Genomic DNA, 18,562 nt, shown 5'->3' with positions numbered 1-18,562 from the left:
TTACTTTGCTGTCTGTCACACATTTCATGGTTTAAGTTATCAAATTTTTGTTGCAGCATTGTGCGCCCCTTTTGGGCATAAGGTTGTCTTTATGTGGAGTAATGAATGTCATTTTTCCTTCTGGTATTGTAATTATGTACCCCCACTGTTCCGTTTGAATTGCAGAGTATTAATTACAACAAACTTCGTGAGGGAATATACTGTGAAGCCGTAGTCAAAATGTCCAGTTCCTTAAACACGTGTTTACAGGATGATCATGGGTTTGCAACACATATTACTCCAACAACACATTTTTCTGCAATGAAGACTTTTGTTTTTAAAGACAGAGTTGCCCAGACATTATTTCATATGACATTATTGAATGGAAATATGTTATCTTAACTGATTCTCTCCCCAAGATTTGCAGTGAATCTAAGCACAAATGTGGCTGAACTAAGTTGTTTTAACAGTTCCAAAATGTGCTTCTTCAAGTTTCCACTTTATTTATTATTTTGTCACAATGTGTTACAATTCACCCCTAGATGTGCAGAACTGAATTTGTTGTGTATTTTTCAAATTGAGGGCGAGACCATTCACAGAAAACCAGTCAATGATACTTTTAAGAACATTGTTGACTATTCGTTTTGTTTTTGTATGTGTTCTCATATTGATTACAATACTAGTTTCATCTGCAAAGATATTAATTCTGCTTGTCATATATTATAAGAAAAATAATAACATATGTGAGGAACAATATTGGATCTGAGATTTGAACCTTGGGGAACCCCATACGTGATCTCTCCCTAGTTGGAATAATGTCCTTGAATAAATTGGTTGAATTACTAAGTACAACTTTCTACATTTTTTCGGTTAGATATGACATTGTCTATTGGTTTGCTACACCATCACTCCTATAAAACTTCAGTTTATTTTGGAGAATACTGTGATTTGCAGAGTCAAATGCCTTAAATAGGTTGCAGAAAATACCAGTCGGCACTATTTTATTATTTAATACTTGTAAAATTTCGTGAGTGAATGTGTAAATGGCATTCTCAGCAAAACAATGCTTCTGAAATCCATACTGTGATTTGCTGAGGATATTATTGTTGCTCAGGTGAGGTACTATTTTAGAATACATTGCCTTCTTAACAATTTTGGAAAATGACATCAGCAGTTAAACAGGTGGCTAGTTATTGACATATCTCTTTATCACCTTTCAGTCTCTCTAGAAAAATGTCTGATGTTAGTGATGCTTTTATGTATTTTAGATAACACAGGGCTTATGAAATGAGAACAAATCTTTAGTACTCTATTGGAAACACCATCAGATTCAGATGAGCTTTTATTTTTGAGAGAATGTATAATTTTCGTAATTTCATAAGGAGAAGTGGGTGATAAATTCATTTGATGGAATTCTATGAGAGTTGTTTTATCAACATAATGCTGTGATTTTTCTGTTAACTGCATGTCCCTCTACTTTTGACTATATTTAAGAAATGCATATTAAATATGTTTGCTACCTGTGACTCATCATTTGTTGCCATTTTATTCAGTTCAACAGTGATGTTATCTTGTTCTGTGGGTGATTGCCCCCTCTCTCATTTCACTACATCCCATATAGCTTTAAGTCTGTTGTCAGAATTACTGGTTTCTGATATAATGTGCATGTTCCTTGAGTTTTTAATAACTTTTCTTAGTAATATTGAGTAGCTTTTGGTGTATGCAAGTACTGCAGGTTCTCTACTTTGTCTTACCACCAAATATATTTCTCTTTTTCATTCACAAGAGACATTAATCCCTCTAGTGATCCATGTTTTTTTACATTGTTGTTTAATGTCCTTTCTGAGTAACTTTTGTGGAAAACCTTGTAAGAGATAGCTCAGGTAAGGATCAGTTTGGGAAATATGTCCCAAATTTATAATTATGCTGATTTGTATGAGGCAAAACTATTTTCTGCATTGTATCCATCAGTCTGTGGATTAAACAAATAATAGTTGACTCTGTTCTAACTGATAATTTATGGGCTGTGAAATTTTGTATTTTGCATGTATTTTTCACAATAATTAAAATTGTTGGATTTCATTGCACAGTGTAATCACAGTGTAAAATATAGCCAGTGTAAGTTCATTGTTCTCCACCAGCTTCTAATCTGCCAACAGTAAAAAAGTTTCTTCAGCGATTTTGATATGCAGATATGTACATCATTTCTAAATCTTATTAGATCTTGTAGCAACAGGCATCTCTCAGTTGAAACTTCCTGGCAGATTAAAACTGTGTGCTGGACCGAGACTCAACCTCTTGCCTTTCACGGACAAGTGCTCTACCAATTGAGGTACCCAAGCATGACTCATGACCTGTCCTCACAGCTTTAATTCCACCAGTACCTCGTCTCCTACCTTCCAAACTTCATAGAAGCTCTTCTGCAGTACTAGCACTCCTGGAGGAAAGGATATTGTAGAGACATGGCTTAGCCACACTCTGGGGGATGTTTCCAGAAAGAGTTCAATCTCGGCCCAGCACACAGTTTTAATCTGCCAGGATGTTTCATATCAGTGCACAATCTGCTACAGAGTAAAAATCTCATTCTGGAAGCTGTGGCTAAGCCATGTCTGCACAATATCCTTTCTTCCAGGAGTGCTAGTTGTATAAGTTCCGCAGAAGAGCTTCTGTGAAGTTTGGAAGGTGGGAGAGGAGGTACTGGTGGGAGATGAGGTACTGGTGGGATTAAAGCTGTGAGGATGGATCGTGAGTTGTGCTCAGTTGGTAGAGCACTTGCCAACGAAAGGCAAAGGTCCCGAGTTCGAGTCTTGGTCGGGACACAGTTTTAATCTGGCAGGAAGTTTCTTATCAGCACACACTCGGCTGCAGAGTGAAAATCTCATTCTGGAATCTCCCAGTTATCTGTATTGCTCTACTAAGTCTCTGCACTTAATATAATTATGTCATATTTATTTTTTTCAGGAATGTGGATGGAGCTGTAAAAGCTGTGCTGATCAGTCTAATCTACATCTTCATGTTGAAATTGAAAATTTAAAGCAACGCCTTCTAGAACGAGAGCATCATATAGTTACCATGGAAACAAACTTTTTAGCTGAGGCAGAAAAGTTTCCAAATGGAGAGTATGCCGCTCTTACCGAGGAACTTCTAATGTGGCAAGATAAATATTCAAGGTAATTCAGAACTGGAAGCTAATTTTTCCTCACAGTTGTACATAGACAGAAGTCCAAAACCATCATCATTTCAGTGTTCTCTCTCTCTCTCTCTCTCTATCTATCTATCTATCTATCTATCTATCTATCTCTCTTCATGGGTGCAGGGGGATAGAGTGTACAGCACAAATGACTGCAGGCTTAGAAACTTTAGGGTAGGATTAATGTTATATCGTTTGGCAAGAATGGTTCAGAGGGTGACAGAAGGCAACATTGAATGATTAATTTTGGAGAGGTCATTGGTGTAAGTTTTGAGGGACTTAATGTTGGAGCAGATCCATTTACCATAGATGATAAAGCCGTCGTCACATGGGACGTGTTTCTCATCACAGAGCATGCCAAATGTGGTGTCTGCCTTGGTTGCTAGACACTCTGAAATGACTTGCTACATCTCACAAAATGTGCTCTTCATTGTAATTTGTAACTGCAGCACATTTCACTGGCAGATGTCAGCTGCATCCACAAAACTGATCACACAGTTTCCTTATGAAAATGGGCATGCTTTAAATAGTTGCATTAACTCTGTTAGCAATAGTCAAATAACAGTGGAGAAAATCCAAAAGGAGGTTCTGGACTCATCGATGGCTTGAACAGCAAATTGTTCAAGAGGTTACGCTACATACCATGTCCAACGATCTGAGATACCTACTAGTAGAAGTTACTCTTTAACTCAGTTGGTTTTCCATCACATTTTTGGTTTTAAATTGAATATAATTAAAGTATAATGTCTAATATCAGCTTGCACATGCATAATAGCCATATTCTTAATGTTGTGTTCACTAGTGTAATTCTGAAGCAAAGTGTTTCATCACATAGGTTTAAGGATTGAGATTCCTCTTGTAATTTCATTCAATTCATTAAAATGAAAGAGGTTTTTTTGATTGCATTTCACCAGCAGATGCACAACTGTCCTGGCTGCATGCAGACAAACGCAGAGATTTCTATACACTCTGTCTGATCTACTGCCTTATAAATGTGCACTGTCCCTCATATCTCTTCTCGTCCTTAACGCTTGTGTCTGACATGTCTGAACAACATGACAGAAACACACATTCCCATCACAATAAAATCTTCTCTGTTCCACTACATCGCTCAGCCACCTTTTCGAAATACTTTACAGTAGCAGGAACCTGACTCTGGAATAACCCCCCTCATTATGTTAGAGAACTTAAAAGAATGTCTGGCTTCAAAAAACAGTTGATGACATACCTATCAAAGTAACTGTAATGCCCTCCTCTGTACATGAATGCACTTCATCCCATTACTTCCTTCTTTCCTACTACATCTTGCTCGGATCCCAGTTTTTTCTTAACTGATGCGGCCTCCTTAAATCTCCCTTCGCCAAAATTTGCTATACCAGTAAACATCTACTTTATACACCAATATATAAATGTACATCTACACAAATCTTCATAACGAATGCCAATTTTTCTCATGTTTACCATTACTATTTCATTTTTCTTTTACTGTTGTTGTTATTGCTTTTATCATAATTTTTATGTATAACAGCTGTTGTAAAAATACTGCCAGTAGTTACTTTATTAGGTCTTAGTCATTACTCTTTATTCATATTGTCACTAGATTAACCTATTTTTCTTATTCAAACTACTGTCGTGGTGTAACTATGATGTGTAAAATGCTGCATGTGTGGAACACTGGTCCGATGTAACAGAGGGCCTGATTGCCCTAATCTGATCAGGTTCAATGAATAAATAGCCTATTCCACATGATCCATGAAAAGATTTGTAGAAGACTGTCAGCCTGGTCCCCATAGCCATATACTTCCTGTGGCTATGAAGTTTATGATGATGGAGTCTTTGCATAAAATGTTTTTATTTCACTTGCCGTGTCTCAACAGACACTTGCTGATCATTCCATCAAGCGTCAGTATCGCTTTAATACAGATATTTGGATAAATTAGTGGTGGCAGAGCACAACCTGTTAAAGTATAAGATTTTGTTTGAACAGATGAGAAGATTTGTCACACATCAAACTGTTGGGACTCTTTGAACAGAGAAACAATTGAAATTAAACTTTGCTAAAAAAGATTCAGTAGAGACACTGGCTATGTGCTTAGCAATGCAGGTAAGCACGCACTTGACAAGAAAAAACCACAGAGGAATACTTCTCACAGTTCACTGCCTGATGTGATGGATGGTGCTGCAAGCAACACTAGATAGTGCAAACAAAATTTATGGACATGGAGGGAGCCACCTCCGTACACACTTTCATGACGTATTCCAGCCAATCAGATGCCATCCTTTGGGTGTAAAAAAAGGCAGCTCATTCTAGTCGGTTTTAAACCCTGACAATAGTGATGTGTAAATAGAGTTCTATTTATGTTCTGACTACAGCTGAGCATAAATTGCATTGTCACTGTCTTTCTTTTCTCTTTAATTACAAGTAGTTTATTTGCGGTAAGGTAACGTGACAGAAAATTACAATTGATGTCACCACTGTTCATAGTAATTTGCAGTTTTGGGGTTCAGTTAAATTATTAACATACACAAGAAACAGAAAAGGCTCCAATACACTTCCTTGGGGCACACCTCATTGAAGTACCTTGTGGAGTGATTCGGTTGTTACCAATTGTTCATTACTTTTATAAATTGCTTGACAAGCTGTTTTCTCTCTTTCATGTAGGAGGTCAGTAGTTATAAGGCTACCCCTCTCATGCCATATGCTTCCAATTTGTGCAGTAGAATTGTATGATTAACAGTATCAAAGCTTTACTCGTATTCAGGAAGGTGCTTGTTACTTTGTCTCCTTCAGCTAGCTTGTTTAATATTCCACTGTTAAGAAAAGGGAAGTTGCCAGTCACCATATAGCAGAGACGCAAATGCAACTGACACACAGTGACGTCTTTTTGCTGATGTGTATCTGCAACTCACCATCTGCGCTATATGGTGTGAGTGGCAACTTTCCTTTTCTTAATATTGTTACATTCCATTCTGGATTATCTTTTGTTTAATATTTCATGTATAAAAATTGCTATTGCTGTTACATTAGATCTTCCTTTTCTAAAACCATGTTGTAGATTGTTAAATAGATTAAGTTTGATGGAAGATGCATGAAATTGATTTAATATTACTTTCTCTTAATAATTTCCCAAGCTCTGAAGTTAATGATATTAGCCTATAGTCTTTATGGCAGTTTTTATTCCCTTCTTATATATGAGTGAGATTTCAGTAATTTTTGAAAGATCGGAGAATTCTCCATGGCAGAGGGTGATATTATTTAGATATGTCAGAGGCTTCACTAATTTTCTGTGCATTCCTTTAGCAGCTTGGTGAAATGCCATCCCTGCCACAAGACATTTTAGCTTGAAATTTTGAAATGATTGCTAGGAGGTCCCTCTCAGTAATACCTTGAATGAAAAATATTTGCTAGTTTCTGTAACATTTAAATTGGATCCCCAGTCAAGTGTCACATTGGTGCCAAGAGTATGTAATAGTCTTTCATGTTCTTTCACAGTTCAATAATTTCTGGTGGGAAATTCTCAGATTTGTGATTAATTGCTTTGGTTACTTGTTTTACTAAAGGGCATTTTTCATTTAAAGTTTTATTGAATAGTTTATAGAAATTTTTCAGAGTATCATTGACATTTGTGCATTGTAAACTGGTTCCCACGTTTCATTGCCCAAGCCCTCTTAAGTTCATTACGATTAAATTTTCTTTTCTACATAAACAGATCACTTCTAGTTACATCTACATTCCCAATACCAATTGCCACAGTAAGATCAGATATGTCATTTCCTATGTTTGTGAGAATGTAGTCAGTGCATTTCTGTGTTTCAACAGTAATTCTTGTAGGTTCTGAGTTTATGTGATAATAGTTATTATAACACTAAAGTAAGTCAATATAATGCCAATAATTATTGCTATTATTTAAAGGGTCTATGTTGATGTGTCCAATAAACAGCATATTTTTTTATACGCTGATGTCTTCTGCAGCAGGTCCTCCAAACAATTGAAAAATTCTTCAATACTGCTTCCAGGTGACCTAGACAGAGTTGCTATCACCAGGCTGCTGTTCCCTCATTTAAAATTTATTGCTGCAACATCAAGTACCATTTCTTTACTCAGATCATCAGTACATTTGACTTTTTCACATTCTATATTATTTCTGTTGTAAATGCCTACCTCTCCACCTTTGTGTCCTTCATCAGTACAAATTTACGAGTTTGTAATTTCTTAGCCTGTATCCATATGCTCCTTCTTCCTTGCAACCTAATTCACTCATTATTAAGAAAAGTGGTTTTGATTCATTTAGGTACATGTCCTAGTGCTCTGTTTATTCATTGTATTCTGAACATTCCAGTATATACTGATTAAATTGCTATGTTTTACTCTAAAAAAGCATCCCTATCACCTTTATGATTCATGATTTTGTGTGAGTCCTCCCTCTCTGCAATAATTTTGTTTATTTTCTCATGTGAAAGTTTCTGGCATCCTGCGTTTGGTATGTAGACATTTGTCCGTTTTACCTATATGCTTTGTTCTATGTTCTCCAAACAAAGCACCCATCTGTTTGATTTTGATATTTGTTTTTCGTATCTCCATGTCAACATGCAAATTATATATTAAGTCATGCTTGTGATGTAGCATTGTAACCATTGTGTTTTGAGTTTTGTTAGCTTCTAAGAACTTTTCCAAGCTTGCTAAGCAATTTTGTGCCTAATTTCTTGCGATGTCATTGGCACCAGCTGTGCACACGACATGCTCATTTTCATGTTTTATTTTTTCACACAGGTTAACATTGGTAAAATTTGTCATACTTGCACCTGGTTTTACTACTCCTTTTGCTTGTAAGTCTTTGTTATTGTCTTCTAAAATACTCACCAGGTTTCTGCCATAGTTGTCTGTTAAGAAAAGAATGTTGTAATTTTTGTTCTGCTGTTACTGTGTCTCGTTTGCTCCACCACTGCATTGTTAACGAACATCATTGCCATTACACTTCATGCTTTCATATTTATTACTAATGGCCATTTCAGTAGTAATTGCGTTCCACTAATTTGGAAGAGTTTGACTATCATCTATAAATGTACACAATTTTCATAGTGATAATTGTTCACAACACTTCTTAGATGTTAGTTTTTTGTATTCATATTAGGAACAGCTTGGCTATCAAGTGAAAGTATACACGACTTTCATGATGGCTCACACTTTTCAGATGTAAGTTTTTTCGTATCACTCATTAGTATATTAATTGTTAGTTGAAGACTACTCTTATGATCATTTAACTTTCTGATTTGACCCCTGCAATTAGTGCACACACTGCTTTTACCCACATAATTTTCACTCCCCCCCCCCCCCCCCCCACTATACTTGTGTCTATACATGCTGTCATCCGGAGAGGGGGAAAGTGGACACTCACATTGGTTTTCCATTGTGGACTATCTTATGTAAATTAAAAAGGAGAGAAATATGTATTGAGATTTAAAGGTTAAGGTGCTGAGGCATTTGTAGTGGTTTTTCTGTGATTCATGTGGCTTTTTCTCCATATACAGTAATCGTAAATATTTGTTTCCCCAATGTGAACCACTTCCTGTTCCTGAATGTGTGTATACAACATGTGTAGTAGGTACAGACAGTTGTATACTATGTGCTGAAGCCGTTTTCCTTATGCCGCTGTAGGTAATGGTCTCTTTATCAGCAGACTGCTAAATTCTAATTTTTCTTATTTGCTTATCTGCCCATCTTGGCAGTACATCTCTGGATGTAGTGTTCAAACTAACCTTTTGGTTTGTGATTGCTTTACATATTTTTTGAGTTAATAGTGGTGAAATGTTTATCAGTGTCATTTCCTATTACCCCTTTGCTTACAAGTTAAGCAGAAGCTTTTGTGCTCTCACATGTGTATCTTACAAAATAACTGTAGCTTCAGTGTTGATTCCCTTAAGGTGTGTTCAGTACCTTCTCATTAGTTGTTACATAATGTGCCCACTTAATCCTAAGCATTCTACTGTAACACCAAATTTCAAAATCTTTTATTCTCTTCTTGCCTATACCTAAACTGTTGACCGTCCATATTTCACTACTGTACATCGCTACACTCCATACAAATATTTTAAGAAAAGATTTTCTTAGAAACAATATTCAGGGTTACAAATTTCTCTTGGCAGAAACACTTTCTTTGTCATTGCCAGTCTACATTTTATATCCTATCTACTTTGGTTATCATCAGTTATTTTGCTGCTCAAATAGCAAAACTCATATACTAATTTCAGAGTCTCATTTCCTAATTTAATTCCCTCAGTATCACCAGGTTTGATTAGACTACATTCAATTATCCTTATTTTCCTTTTGTTGATGCTCATCTTATACCCTCCTTTCAAGACTGTGTCCTTTCCATTCATCTGCTCCTTTAAGTCTTTTGCTGTCTCTGAGAGAATTACAATGTCACCAGCAAACCCCAAAGTTTTAATTTTTTCTCCCTGTACTTTAATTCCTTTTCTGAATTTTTCTTTGGTTTCCTTTACTGTTTGCTCAGTGTACAGATCGAATAAGATTAGAGATAGGCTACAACCCTGTCTTACTCCCTTTTAACCTCTGCTTCCTTTTCATGCCCCTTGACTCTTATAACTACTGTCTTGTTTCTATACAAGTTGTAAGTAGCCTTTCACTCCTTGTATTTTACCCATGCTACCTTCAGAATTTCAAAGAAAATATTCCAGTTGACATTGTCAAAACCACCTATAAGTTTACAAATGCTGTAAATGTAGGTTTACATTTCCTTGACCTATCTTCTAAAATAAGTCGTAGGATCATTATTGTCTCATATGATCCTCGTTTCTCTGTAATCCAAACTGATATTCTCCAAGGTTGACTTTTGTCAGTATTTCCATTCTTCTGTAAAGTATTCATATTAGTATTTTGGAACCACAGCTTATTAAACTTATAGTTCAGTAATATTCTCACCTCTCAGCACCTGCTTTCTTTGGAATTGTAGTTTTGTAGTCTGAGGATATTTCACCTGTCTTTTACGTCTTACTTACTAGATGGTAGAGTTTTGTCATGGCTGGTTTTCCCAAGGCTACCAGTAGCTCTTGCAGACTCACATTGTTTCGACTTAGGTCTTTCAGTGCTCTGTCAAATTCTTCTCGCAGTATTGTATCTCCCATATCATATTTATTTACATCCTCTTTCATTTCTATAATGTTCCTTTCAAGTTCACCCCGCCTGGTATAGATCCTCTTCATACTGCTTCCACATTCCAGTTTTCCCTTCTTTGCTCAGAACAGTTTTTCCATCAGAGCTGTTGATATCTATACAGTTGCTTCTCGTTTCTCCAAAGGCCTCTTTAATTTTCCTGTTGGCACTTTCTTTCTCCTGTTGATAAATGCTGTTAAATTCTTACATTTGTCTTCTAGCCATTCCTGTGAGCCTTTTGTACTTTCTGTCAGTATCACTTTTTAAATGTTAAATTCAATATCCCCTATGTTATGCAAGGATTTATACTAGGCCTTGTCTTTTCACCTGTTTGATCCTCTGTTGCCTTCACTATTTCACCTCTCAAATATACCCATTTGGCTTCGACTGTTTTCCTTTTCCTGTTGTAGTCAATTATTGCCCAATACTTTCTCTGAATCTCTCCGCACCCTCTTGTTCTTTCAACTTACTCAAGTTCCATCTCCTCAATTTCCTACCTGTTTGCAATTTCTTCAGATTTAATCTACATCTCATAACCAGTAAATTGTCTTCAGAGTACACATATGCCACTGGAAATGTCTTAAAATTTAAAATCTGGTTCCGAGCTCTCTGTCTTACCATTATATTATCAATCTAAAACCTTTCAGTGTCTCCAAGTTCTTTCACATAGACAGCCTTCTTTTATGATTCTTGAACCAAGTGGTAGTGATGATTAAATTATGCTGTGTGCAAAATTCTACCAGGCAGCTTCCTCTTTCTTTCTTTTCCCCAGTCCATATTCAACTGCTATTTTTCCTTCTCTTCCTGCTGTCAAATTCCAGTCCCTCATCACAATTAAATTTTCATCTGTCTTAACTATCTGAATAATTTCTTTTATCTCATCATACATTTCTTCAATCTCTTCATCTGCAGAGCTAGTTGGCATATAAACTTTTACTACTGTAGTGGTTGTGGGCTTCATGTCCATCTTGGCCACGATAATGCATTAGCTATGCTGTTCAAGGTAACTTACCTGCACTCTTACTTTCTTATTCATTATGAAACCTAGTCATCTATTACCCCTATCTGATTACGTATTTATAATGCCGCATTCACATGAATGGAAGTCATGTTCCTCCTCCCACCAAACTTCACCAATGCCCACTATATATAACGTCAAACTATCCATTTCCATTTTAAATTTTTCTAACTTACCCACTCAACTAAGGGATCCAACTTTCTCTGCTCGGATCCATAGAATGCCAGTTTTGTTTCTCCTCATGATGACATAGACCATGCCCAGGGATCTGAACGAGGAACTATTTTACTTCCAGAAATGCCATCATCAGTTACCCATGCAGTAGAGCTGCATGCCCTCAGGAAAAATTATGGCTGTAGTTTCTCCTCGCTTTCAACTGTTTGTAGTTCCAGCTCATCAAGGCCGCTTTGTTTGATGTTACAAGGTCAGATTAGTCAGTCATCCAGACCACTGAAAAGGCTGGTTCCCCTCTTCAGGAACCATGTTTGATCACTCAACAGATATATCTTCTTTGTTGTTGCACCAATAGTACAGCTCAGCTACCTGTATTGCAGAGCACACAAGCCACTCTACCAATGCTAATGTCCATGGTTCATGGGCGTGGAACAATTTGTCATTTTTCCAAATTAAAATGCATTCTTGTCCACCAGTACTGAAGGTTAAAAACTAATTTTAAATCCACAGTTGCATGAATTTTTGTGTTATTGACATTTTGAATGCACTATCACTTATTAAAACAATTCCTCCTTCCTGATACAAAATTTAGAGCAATAGGATTACTTTTATGAACAATTTAAACATTACTTACTTAAGACAAAAATCTCAACCATTAAAAGTTGAAATTAAGTTATCACTACGATGAAAGACTCTCTAAACTGCATCTGGGGTTTGCCAGGACTTGGCGCTTTGTGGTCTAATAATTAACATCACTGCCTCTAGATTGCGAGGTCCTGTGTTTGATTCCCAGCTGTGTTGGAGCTTTTCTTCTCATCATCTTTTGATACTTTCTTGATAAAGAAGGTATCATTGTGTAGCAATATTATGAACTTTTTTTATGTGCCAAAACCCAGTGTCTCTTCTGGAATTTTTCAATCTCAAAACCCTGTTTAACCGCTAAGGCGCTTGTCACATTGAAAAACTGTTCCATCGTATAATGGAAAGCTTACTCATAGTCAGCTGTAAAATATTTTCCCAATAGATTTTGACATTCAACTGCATTCCATAAACATTGTAGGAGACTTGATATTAAAAGTTTGTTGATGTTAGTTGCTCGCAACCACTGAGTTCTTGCCTGGTTCACTCATTCCATAGCACTTACAACAAGGAGACACCCACATCCGATAGTGTTAGCACTCTAAGGAAGATGTTGCAGGTTAAGAGTTTTTGTCCATGGCATTCTCATCTTTGACTACTTGCGTAGATTATTTGTGGTGTTAGCAGGGGGAGGGGCAAGTGCAGAGACAGTTGAATGGGGCTGCATCAGTGGTGTAACTGCTGAGGCCATCCTCCTAGAAGTATTTTTTATGTTGCAGTTGTTATGCTGTAAAGAAAGTAAAGCTGTGCTCAGTGAAAAGGTAGGTTTGATTACTGCAGTGTTGGGGGACCTAAGTTTCAGTATGCACTCTGAAACACAGTGCAACTTAACTTGGCATTGTTGTTTGTAATCGTTAAAGGTGAAAGAAGTGATAAGAAACAGAAAAATCATAGTACCAATGGGGCTTGAACCCCTGACCTTTAGTTTTATAGTCTGGAACTTAACCCATTGAGCTACTGATGCACACTTTTATACAAACCATTAAGTTATTTATCAAATAGAAACTGCACAGAGCCAAGGGAACAAGTGCCATATAATTCTGTAGAAGTAGTAAACAGAGAAAATGTAGTGGTTGGCATTCTGTGTTGTTCGTTATTTAAGTTACACATAATATCTTTGCAAATTTGTTTGAATGATCTGCTAATTTGAATAATTATGTAGGTAGAAATTTATTTAAATTATGCCCATCTCTGCTTGTCACTGTACTTTGTGCTTCCTTCTTCTTTGCTGTCATTGTAGCTAGTATTACCAACTGTAATAAGTCCTAGTATTTCATTTGCTCAGTTTATTCAAGAGAGCCTACAATATAGCTGGATTGAAATTTCTTTTGTTAATTACAAATAATTTTTCATTGATTCTCTCTATAAAGCATGTCAGTGTCAGTGTAATTGTGCACGATGGTGAGGATGAATGTAAGTTTTAAATGCAGTGAAATTACAGAAACAAAGAGCTGTGATGGATTTACAGTTACAGTGAAAAATTCATTTATAGATGGTGTTGGAAGTGACCCCCTCCAATACCAATACACAGCTGTCCACGTCTAAGCATATTCATATACACCAAACGTAAAGTTTGGTTATCAATGGCAGCAACTCCATGGCTGATGCTGTCTTCCAGTTCCTGTATTGTGTGTGAATTTGTTTCATAGTGTGTGTATCTCAAGTGTCGCCAGAGGAAAAAGAAATTGCCTGTTGTTAGATCCAGTGAACATGGTGGCCAACAAACTTTTGCTGACAGTTCCATCCTCTGAGAAGAAATCATGGACTTGTTCCAGGGATACCTTAAGTATGTGACATGTTGCCCCATCTCGCTGGAAGAAACAGCATTATCTTTCATATTCAGTGAGTTGAGCACAAAAGGCATCAAAAATTTCCATATATACAACTTTGTAGAGGGTACTAAGATCAAAGATGATCAGTTCATTGTGCGTGTTCCTGTTGCACTGCACCAAACACCAATTTTTACATGATGGAGTGGTTGCTGACACACAGTGTCAGGGTTCTCTGTTGCCCAGTACCTCATGTTCTGTGAAATCACATAATTGGAAACATGAGACCATGCTTCATCACTCATGATGAAAGGGTCTAACAAACCATCATTGAAGTTATTTAAAAGTCTCGTGCAGTAATCTATGCACTTCTGATGGTCCTCCTCCCGTAATTGCTGCACAACTATCACATGATATGGCTTCAAATTAAGACTTTCAATTTCCACTAGCAACTCCTCCTACTTACATGCGTCTGTTGGCCTAATTTATATTGGAGTTCCTTGGGGTCTGAATAATTCTTCGGCAGATGTCTGCTGTAACTTCTGGTGTGCGAACTGAAGGACTTCTTTGTCGTTTTACATTTTGCACAGATCCGTAGAAATGCCAATTTTTATACAGACTTCGAATTGCTCTCTTTGTTGGTAGTCCTCTATCTTGATGCTTGACTCCAAAAATTTCATGAGGTTCCTTACTCGAACATTTTTCACGTATTTTCCCACAATTTCAATTCTTTCTTCCATCAAGAAAGTCAGTTCGCAGACTGCAAAGAGAGATGCGTAACTTTTCCGATGAAATATACTAAAATACTGACAGAAGAAGGCTAACAATCGATTATTGCATAAAACTGTCCATTGTTGTAGCTATTCTCTCTATTTCAGCAGTCGAACTATTGCTTTCGTATTCAATGCAGGTGTGGGCTATTTTTAACTGTGCCACCGTGTAGCTGCAGACTGAATGTGAGCATTATTTCATCGTCTTTCATCCATGCAAATTCACAGTTCCACAGCTAAATCAGTGACCTTCAATAACATTCAGTACTCAATTATCACTTTACATGTTGTTATACATAATTGTTCTCAGTCACTGTGGTAATACTTGATGAACCTCGGGTATACAGCATTCACTTTGTTCATAGAAAACATGGAAAATCGACAGCTTCTAATAAATTCTAATTCTAAATGCATTTCAGTGCTTGCAGGGCCCATTAATGCCACTATGTTATGATGAAGCTCTATAAAGACTGTGTTCCCACAGTCACATGGCAGGGCCACATGCTTGTTGTACTTGACTCTGTGAGTGTGCCCCACTCGATACCAAGCGAGGAAATTGCTGGGTGCTTACTTGCACAATGTGTGCAAAGCGACTGATGGGCAGTGAGCACTACTCACATGGTTTTGCCTGTTGTATACAGTCCTCTAATGATTAGGGGTACTTATGACTAATAGTGGACAGAAGTTCCATAACTCTGAGTTTTTACAAGAAAGTGTCAAAAACAATTTCAACAATGCAGTTCCCATTTTGTGTGTTGTTTGCAAAGCTCCAGCTAAAATCAGCTGCCAATAAATTAATTGATATCTTCATATATCTACCCTCTTATTCATGTAACACTAAATTTGGTGTTGACTGATGTCTGACTTATAAAACTGTTCACTGCAGGATGTTAAAATTAGCAATTCATGATCTGATAGAGCTCCACCAGCAAGTCTGACATCTATATTTACATTTACATACGTACTCTGCAAGCCAGTTAATGGTGCACAGTTCAGGTTACCTTGTACTGCTACTAGTTATTTCCTTTCACCTTCCCCTAACAATGAAAGCATGGGCAAAATGACTGTCTACACATCTCTGTATGAGCCCTAATTTGTCTTACCTTCATTGTCCATATGCAAAATGTACATTGGTGGAAGAAGAATCATTCTACAGCCTACAGTGAATGCCGGTTCTCTAAATTATCTCCGTAGTGTTTCACAAAAAGAATGTCATCTTCCTTCCAGAAATTCTCATTTGAGTTCACGAAGCAGCTCCATAATACTCTCATGTTGATTGAACCTGCAGGTAACAAATCTAGCAACAAGCTTCTGAATTACTTTAGTTTCTCCTTTGATCCAAGTTAGTGGGATCCAAACACTTGAGCACTACTCAAGAATGAGTCACACGAGTGTTCTATACCCAGTTTCCTTTACAGACAAACTATACTTTCTTAAAATTCTCCCATTAAACTGAAGTCAACCATTTGGCTTCCCTGCTACTGTCCCTATGTGCTCTTTCTATTTCATATTGTGTTACACCCCCCAGGGGGTCCACAACTCTTTTGTGGATACTTGCATAGCGAGCACGGGAACCCGAGTTGGTGTGGCCCTCTTTCCTTTCTGGGCTGCATACTTTCCTTTTCCACATTCTTCCCCATCCCCTATCTTCCCCCCCCCCTCCCCCCCCCCCTCCTCACCTCCGCCTCTTCCCTTCCCTTCCCTTCCCTTCCCTTCCCTTCCCTTCCCTTCCCTTCCCTTCCCTTCCCTTCCCTTCCCTTCCCTTCCCTTCCCTTCCCTTCCCTTCCCTTTCTCCGCCTCTGGGAGCATGTTTAGTGCCTACATCCGGAGACGGATGCTTGAAACTGTAAAACAGTCTCTCTCCTTCGCTTTCTCTGCTGGCAAGTCCCTGTCCTTCTTTTGTCCTTCTCTTTTCCTTACCTCTTCTTTTTACCCTCTTCTCCGCTGCGGCATTTGAGACCTCTCTTCTTTCCTTTCCTTTTCTTTATTCCTCCCTTTCTCTTTTTTCCTCCCTGTGCATGTCTGAAGGCTGACCCATGCATTCCCACGCATAGCCGGTGACAGGGTAACGTGTAATTCCCCGCCCTGGGTAGACAGGTAGGACACAAGGACACATGCGTACCCCTGGTAACGGCCAGGCCCAGGTAGGAGTGATTACCCAAGCTGGTACCTTCTGAAAGTGCCAATTGGTCCCTCTGTCCGTTTCTCCCGAGGTGTGACCTGAGGTGTGAACAATCACCTAAGGCAGGAGTGCCCTCAGAGAGAGCCCCCACAAGGAAGGAGCGTGCCATTGGAGACGATGGTAATCATGGGGGATACTTCCACAATGGTTTCCTCATCACCGAGCGAGGTGGCGCAGTGGTTAGCACACTGGACTCGCATTCAGGAGGACGACGGTTCAATCCAGTCTCCAGCCATCCTGATTTAGGTTTTCCGTGATTTCCCTAAATCGTTTCAGGCAAATGCCAGGATGGCTCCTTTGAAAGGGCACGGCCGATTTCCTTCCCCAGCCTTCCCTAACCCGAGCTTGTGCTCAGTCTCTAATGACCTCGTTGTCGACGGGATGTTAAACAACACTAACCTAACCTAACCGTTTCCTCATCATCTACTATGTCGGCTCACAAGCGAAAGTTAAAAGAGTCTCAGCCACGAACAGTACTTCCATCAGTGCCACAGTTTCTTGTTGTTTCTTGGTTGGACGAAGGTCAAGACTTCTCCACAGTCAACCCTTTCATTATTCAGAAAGGTGTTAACACAGTTGCAGGTCCTGTAAAGTCTTGTTCCTGATTACGTAATGGCACCTTGTTGTTAGAAACAGTCAGTGCCCTCCAGGCACAAAAATTGCTGTGTACTTCACTGTTACACACCTTCCCTGACTGGGTGGAAGTGCACCGCACTTTAAATTCATCACGTGGGGTGCTTTATACGTGCTCCCTCGACGGACTATCAGACGAGGAAATTCAAAACTACCTGAAACTTCCTGGCAGATTAAAACTGTGTGCCCGACCGAGACTCGAACTCGGGACCTTTGCCTTTCGCGGGCAAGTGCTCTACCAACTGAGCTACCAAAGCACGACTAACGATCGGTACTCACAGCTTTACTTCTGCCAGTATCCGTCTCCTACCTTCCAAACTTTACAGAAGCTCTTCTGCGAAACATGCAGAACTAGCACTCCTGAAAGAAAGGATACTGTGGAGACATGGCTGGCTTAGCCACAGCCTGGGGGATGTTTCCAGAATGAGATTTTCACTCTGCAGCGGAAGGCAAAGGTCCCGAGTTCGAGTCTCGGTCGGGCACACAGTTTTAATCTGCCAGGAAGTTTCATATCAGCGCACACTCCGCTGCAGAGTGAAAATCTCATTCTCAAAACTACCTGTCTGACCAGGATGTAACAGCTGTTCATCGAGTCATGAAAAGGTTGACAAGGACTTGGTTCCAGCCTGTACTGTCTTCTTGACATTTGACAGAGTTCAACTTCCATCGAGCATAAAAGTGGGCTATGAGATAATTTCCGTTCACTCATACGTCCCAAACCCTACGCGTTGCTATTGGTGTCAGCGGTTCCAACCCGGCCAAATGTGTTACGTGTGGCAAGGATGCCCATGAGGGTGCTTGTCCACCTCCATCCCCTCGTTACATCAACTGTATGGGTGACCACACTGCTTCCTGTAGAGATTGCCCCATTTTCAAAGACAAATGGCTCATTGAGAAAATCAGAGTCAAGGAAAAGGTGTGGACCTTTGCTGGTCGAAAGTTATTCACAAGTCGAAAGCTCACTGTGCCTCACGCAGGTAAATACAGCACTGTCATTGCCACTCCTCGGCCTACAAAGGAGGCAGCCACGCAGACTT

The 18,562-nt window shown here is 38.7% G+C and overlaps 1 protein-coding gene across 4 annotated transcripts in view; it reads left to right on the top strand.

Annotated features, from left to right (window-relative positions):
- LOC126272413 (uncharacterized) overlaps positions 1-18,562 on the top strand; it is a 77,945-nt gene that overhangs the window by 18,466 nt on the left and 40,917 nt on the right. For all 4 annotated transcript variants that reach the window (XM_049975251.1, XM_049975249.1, XM_049975248.1 and 1 more), the window contains exon 3: positions 2,941-3,149. In XM_049975251.1, the coding sequence (XP_049831208.1) occupies positions 2,941-3,149 (209 nt within the window). The remainder of the gene's footprint in view (positions 1-2,940; positions 3,150-18,562) is intronic.

This window comes from Schistocerca gregaria, chromosome 5 (genome assembly GCF_023897955.1).
Source record: "Schistocerca gregaria isolate iqSchGreg1 chromosome 5, iqSchGreg1.2, whole genome shotgun sequence".
Lineage (NCBI taxonomy): Eukaryota > Metazoa > Arthropoda > Insecta > Orthoptera > Acrididae > Schistocerca > Schistocerca gregaria.
Note: the sequence above shows the minus strand (reverse complement) of the source record. Positions and strands in the feature narration are given on the sequence as shown.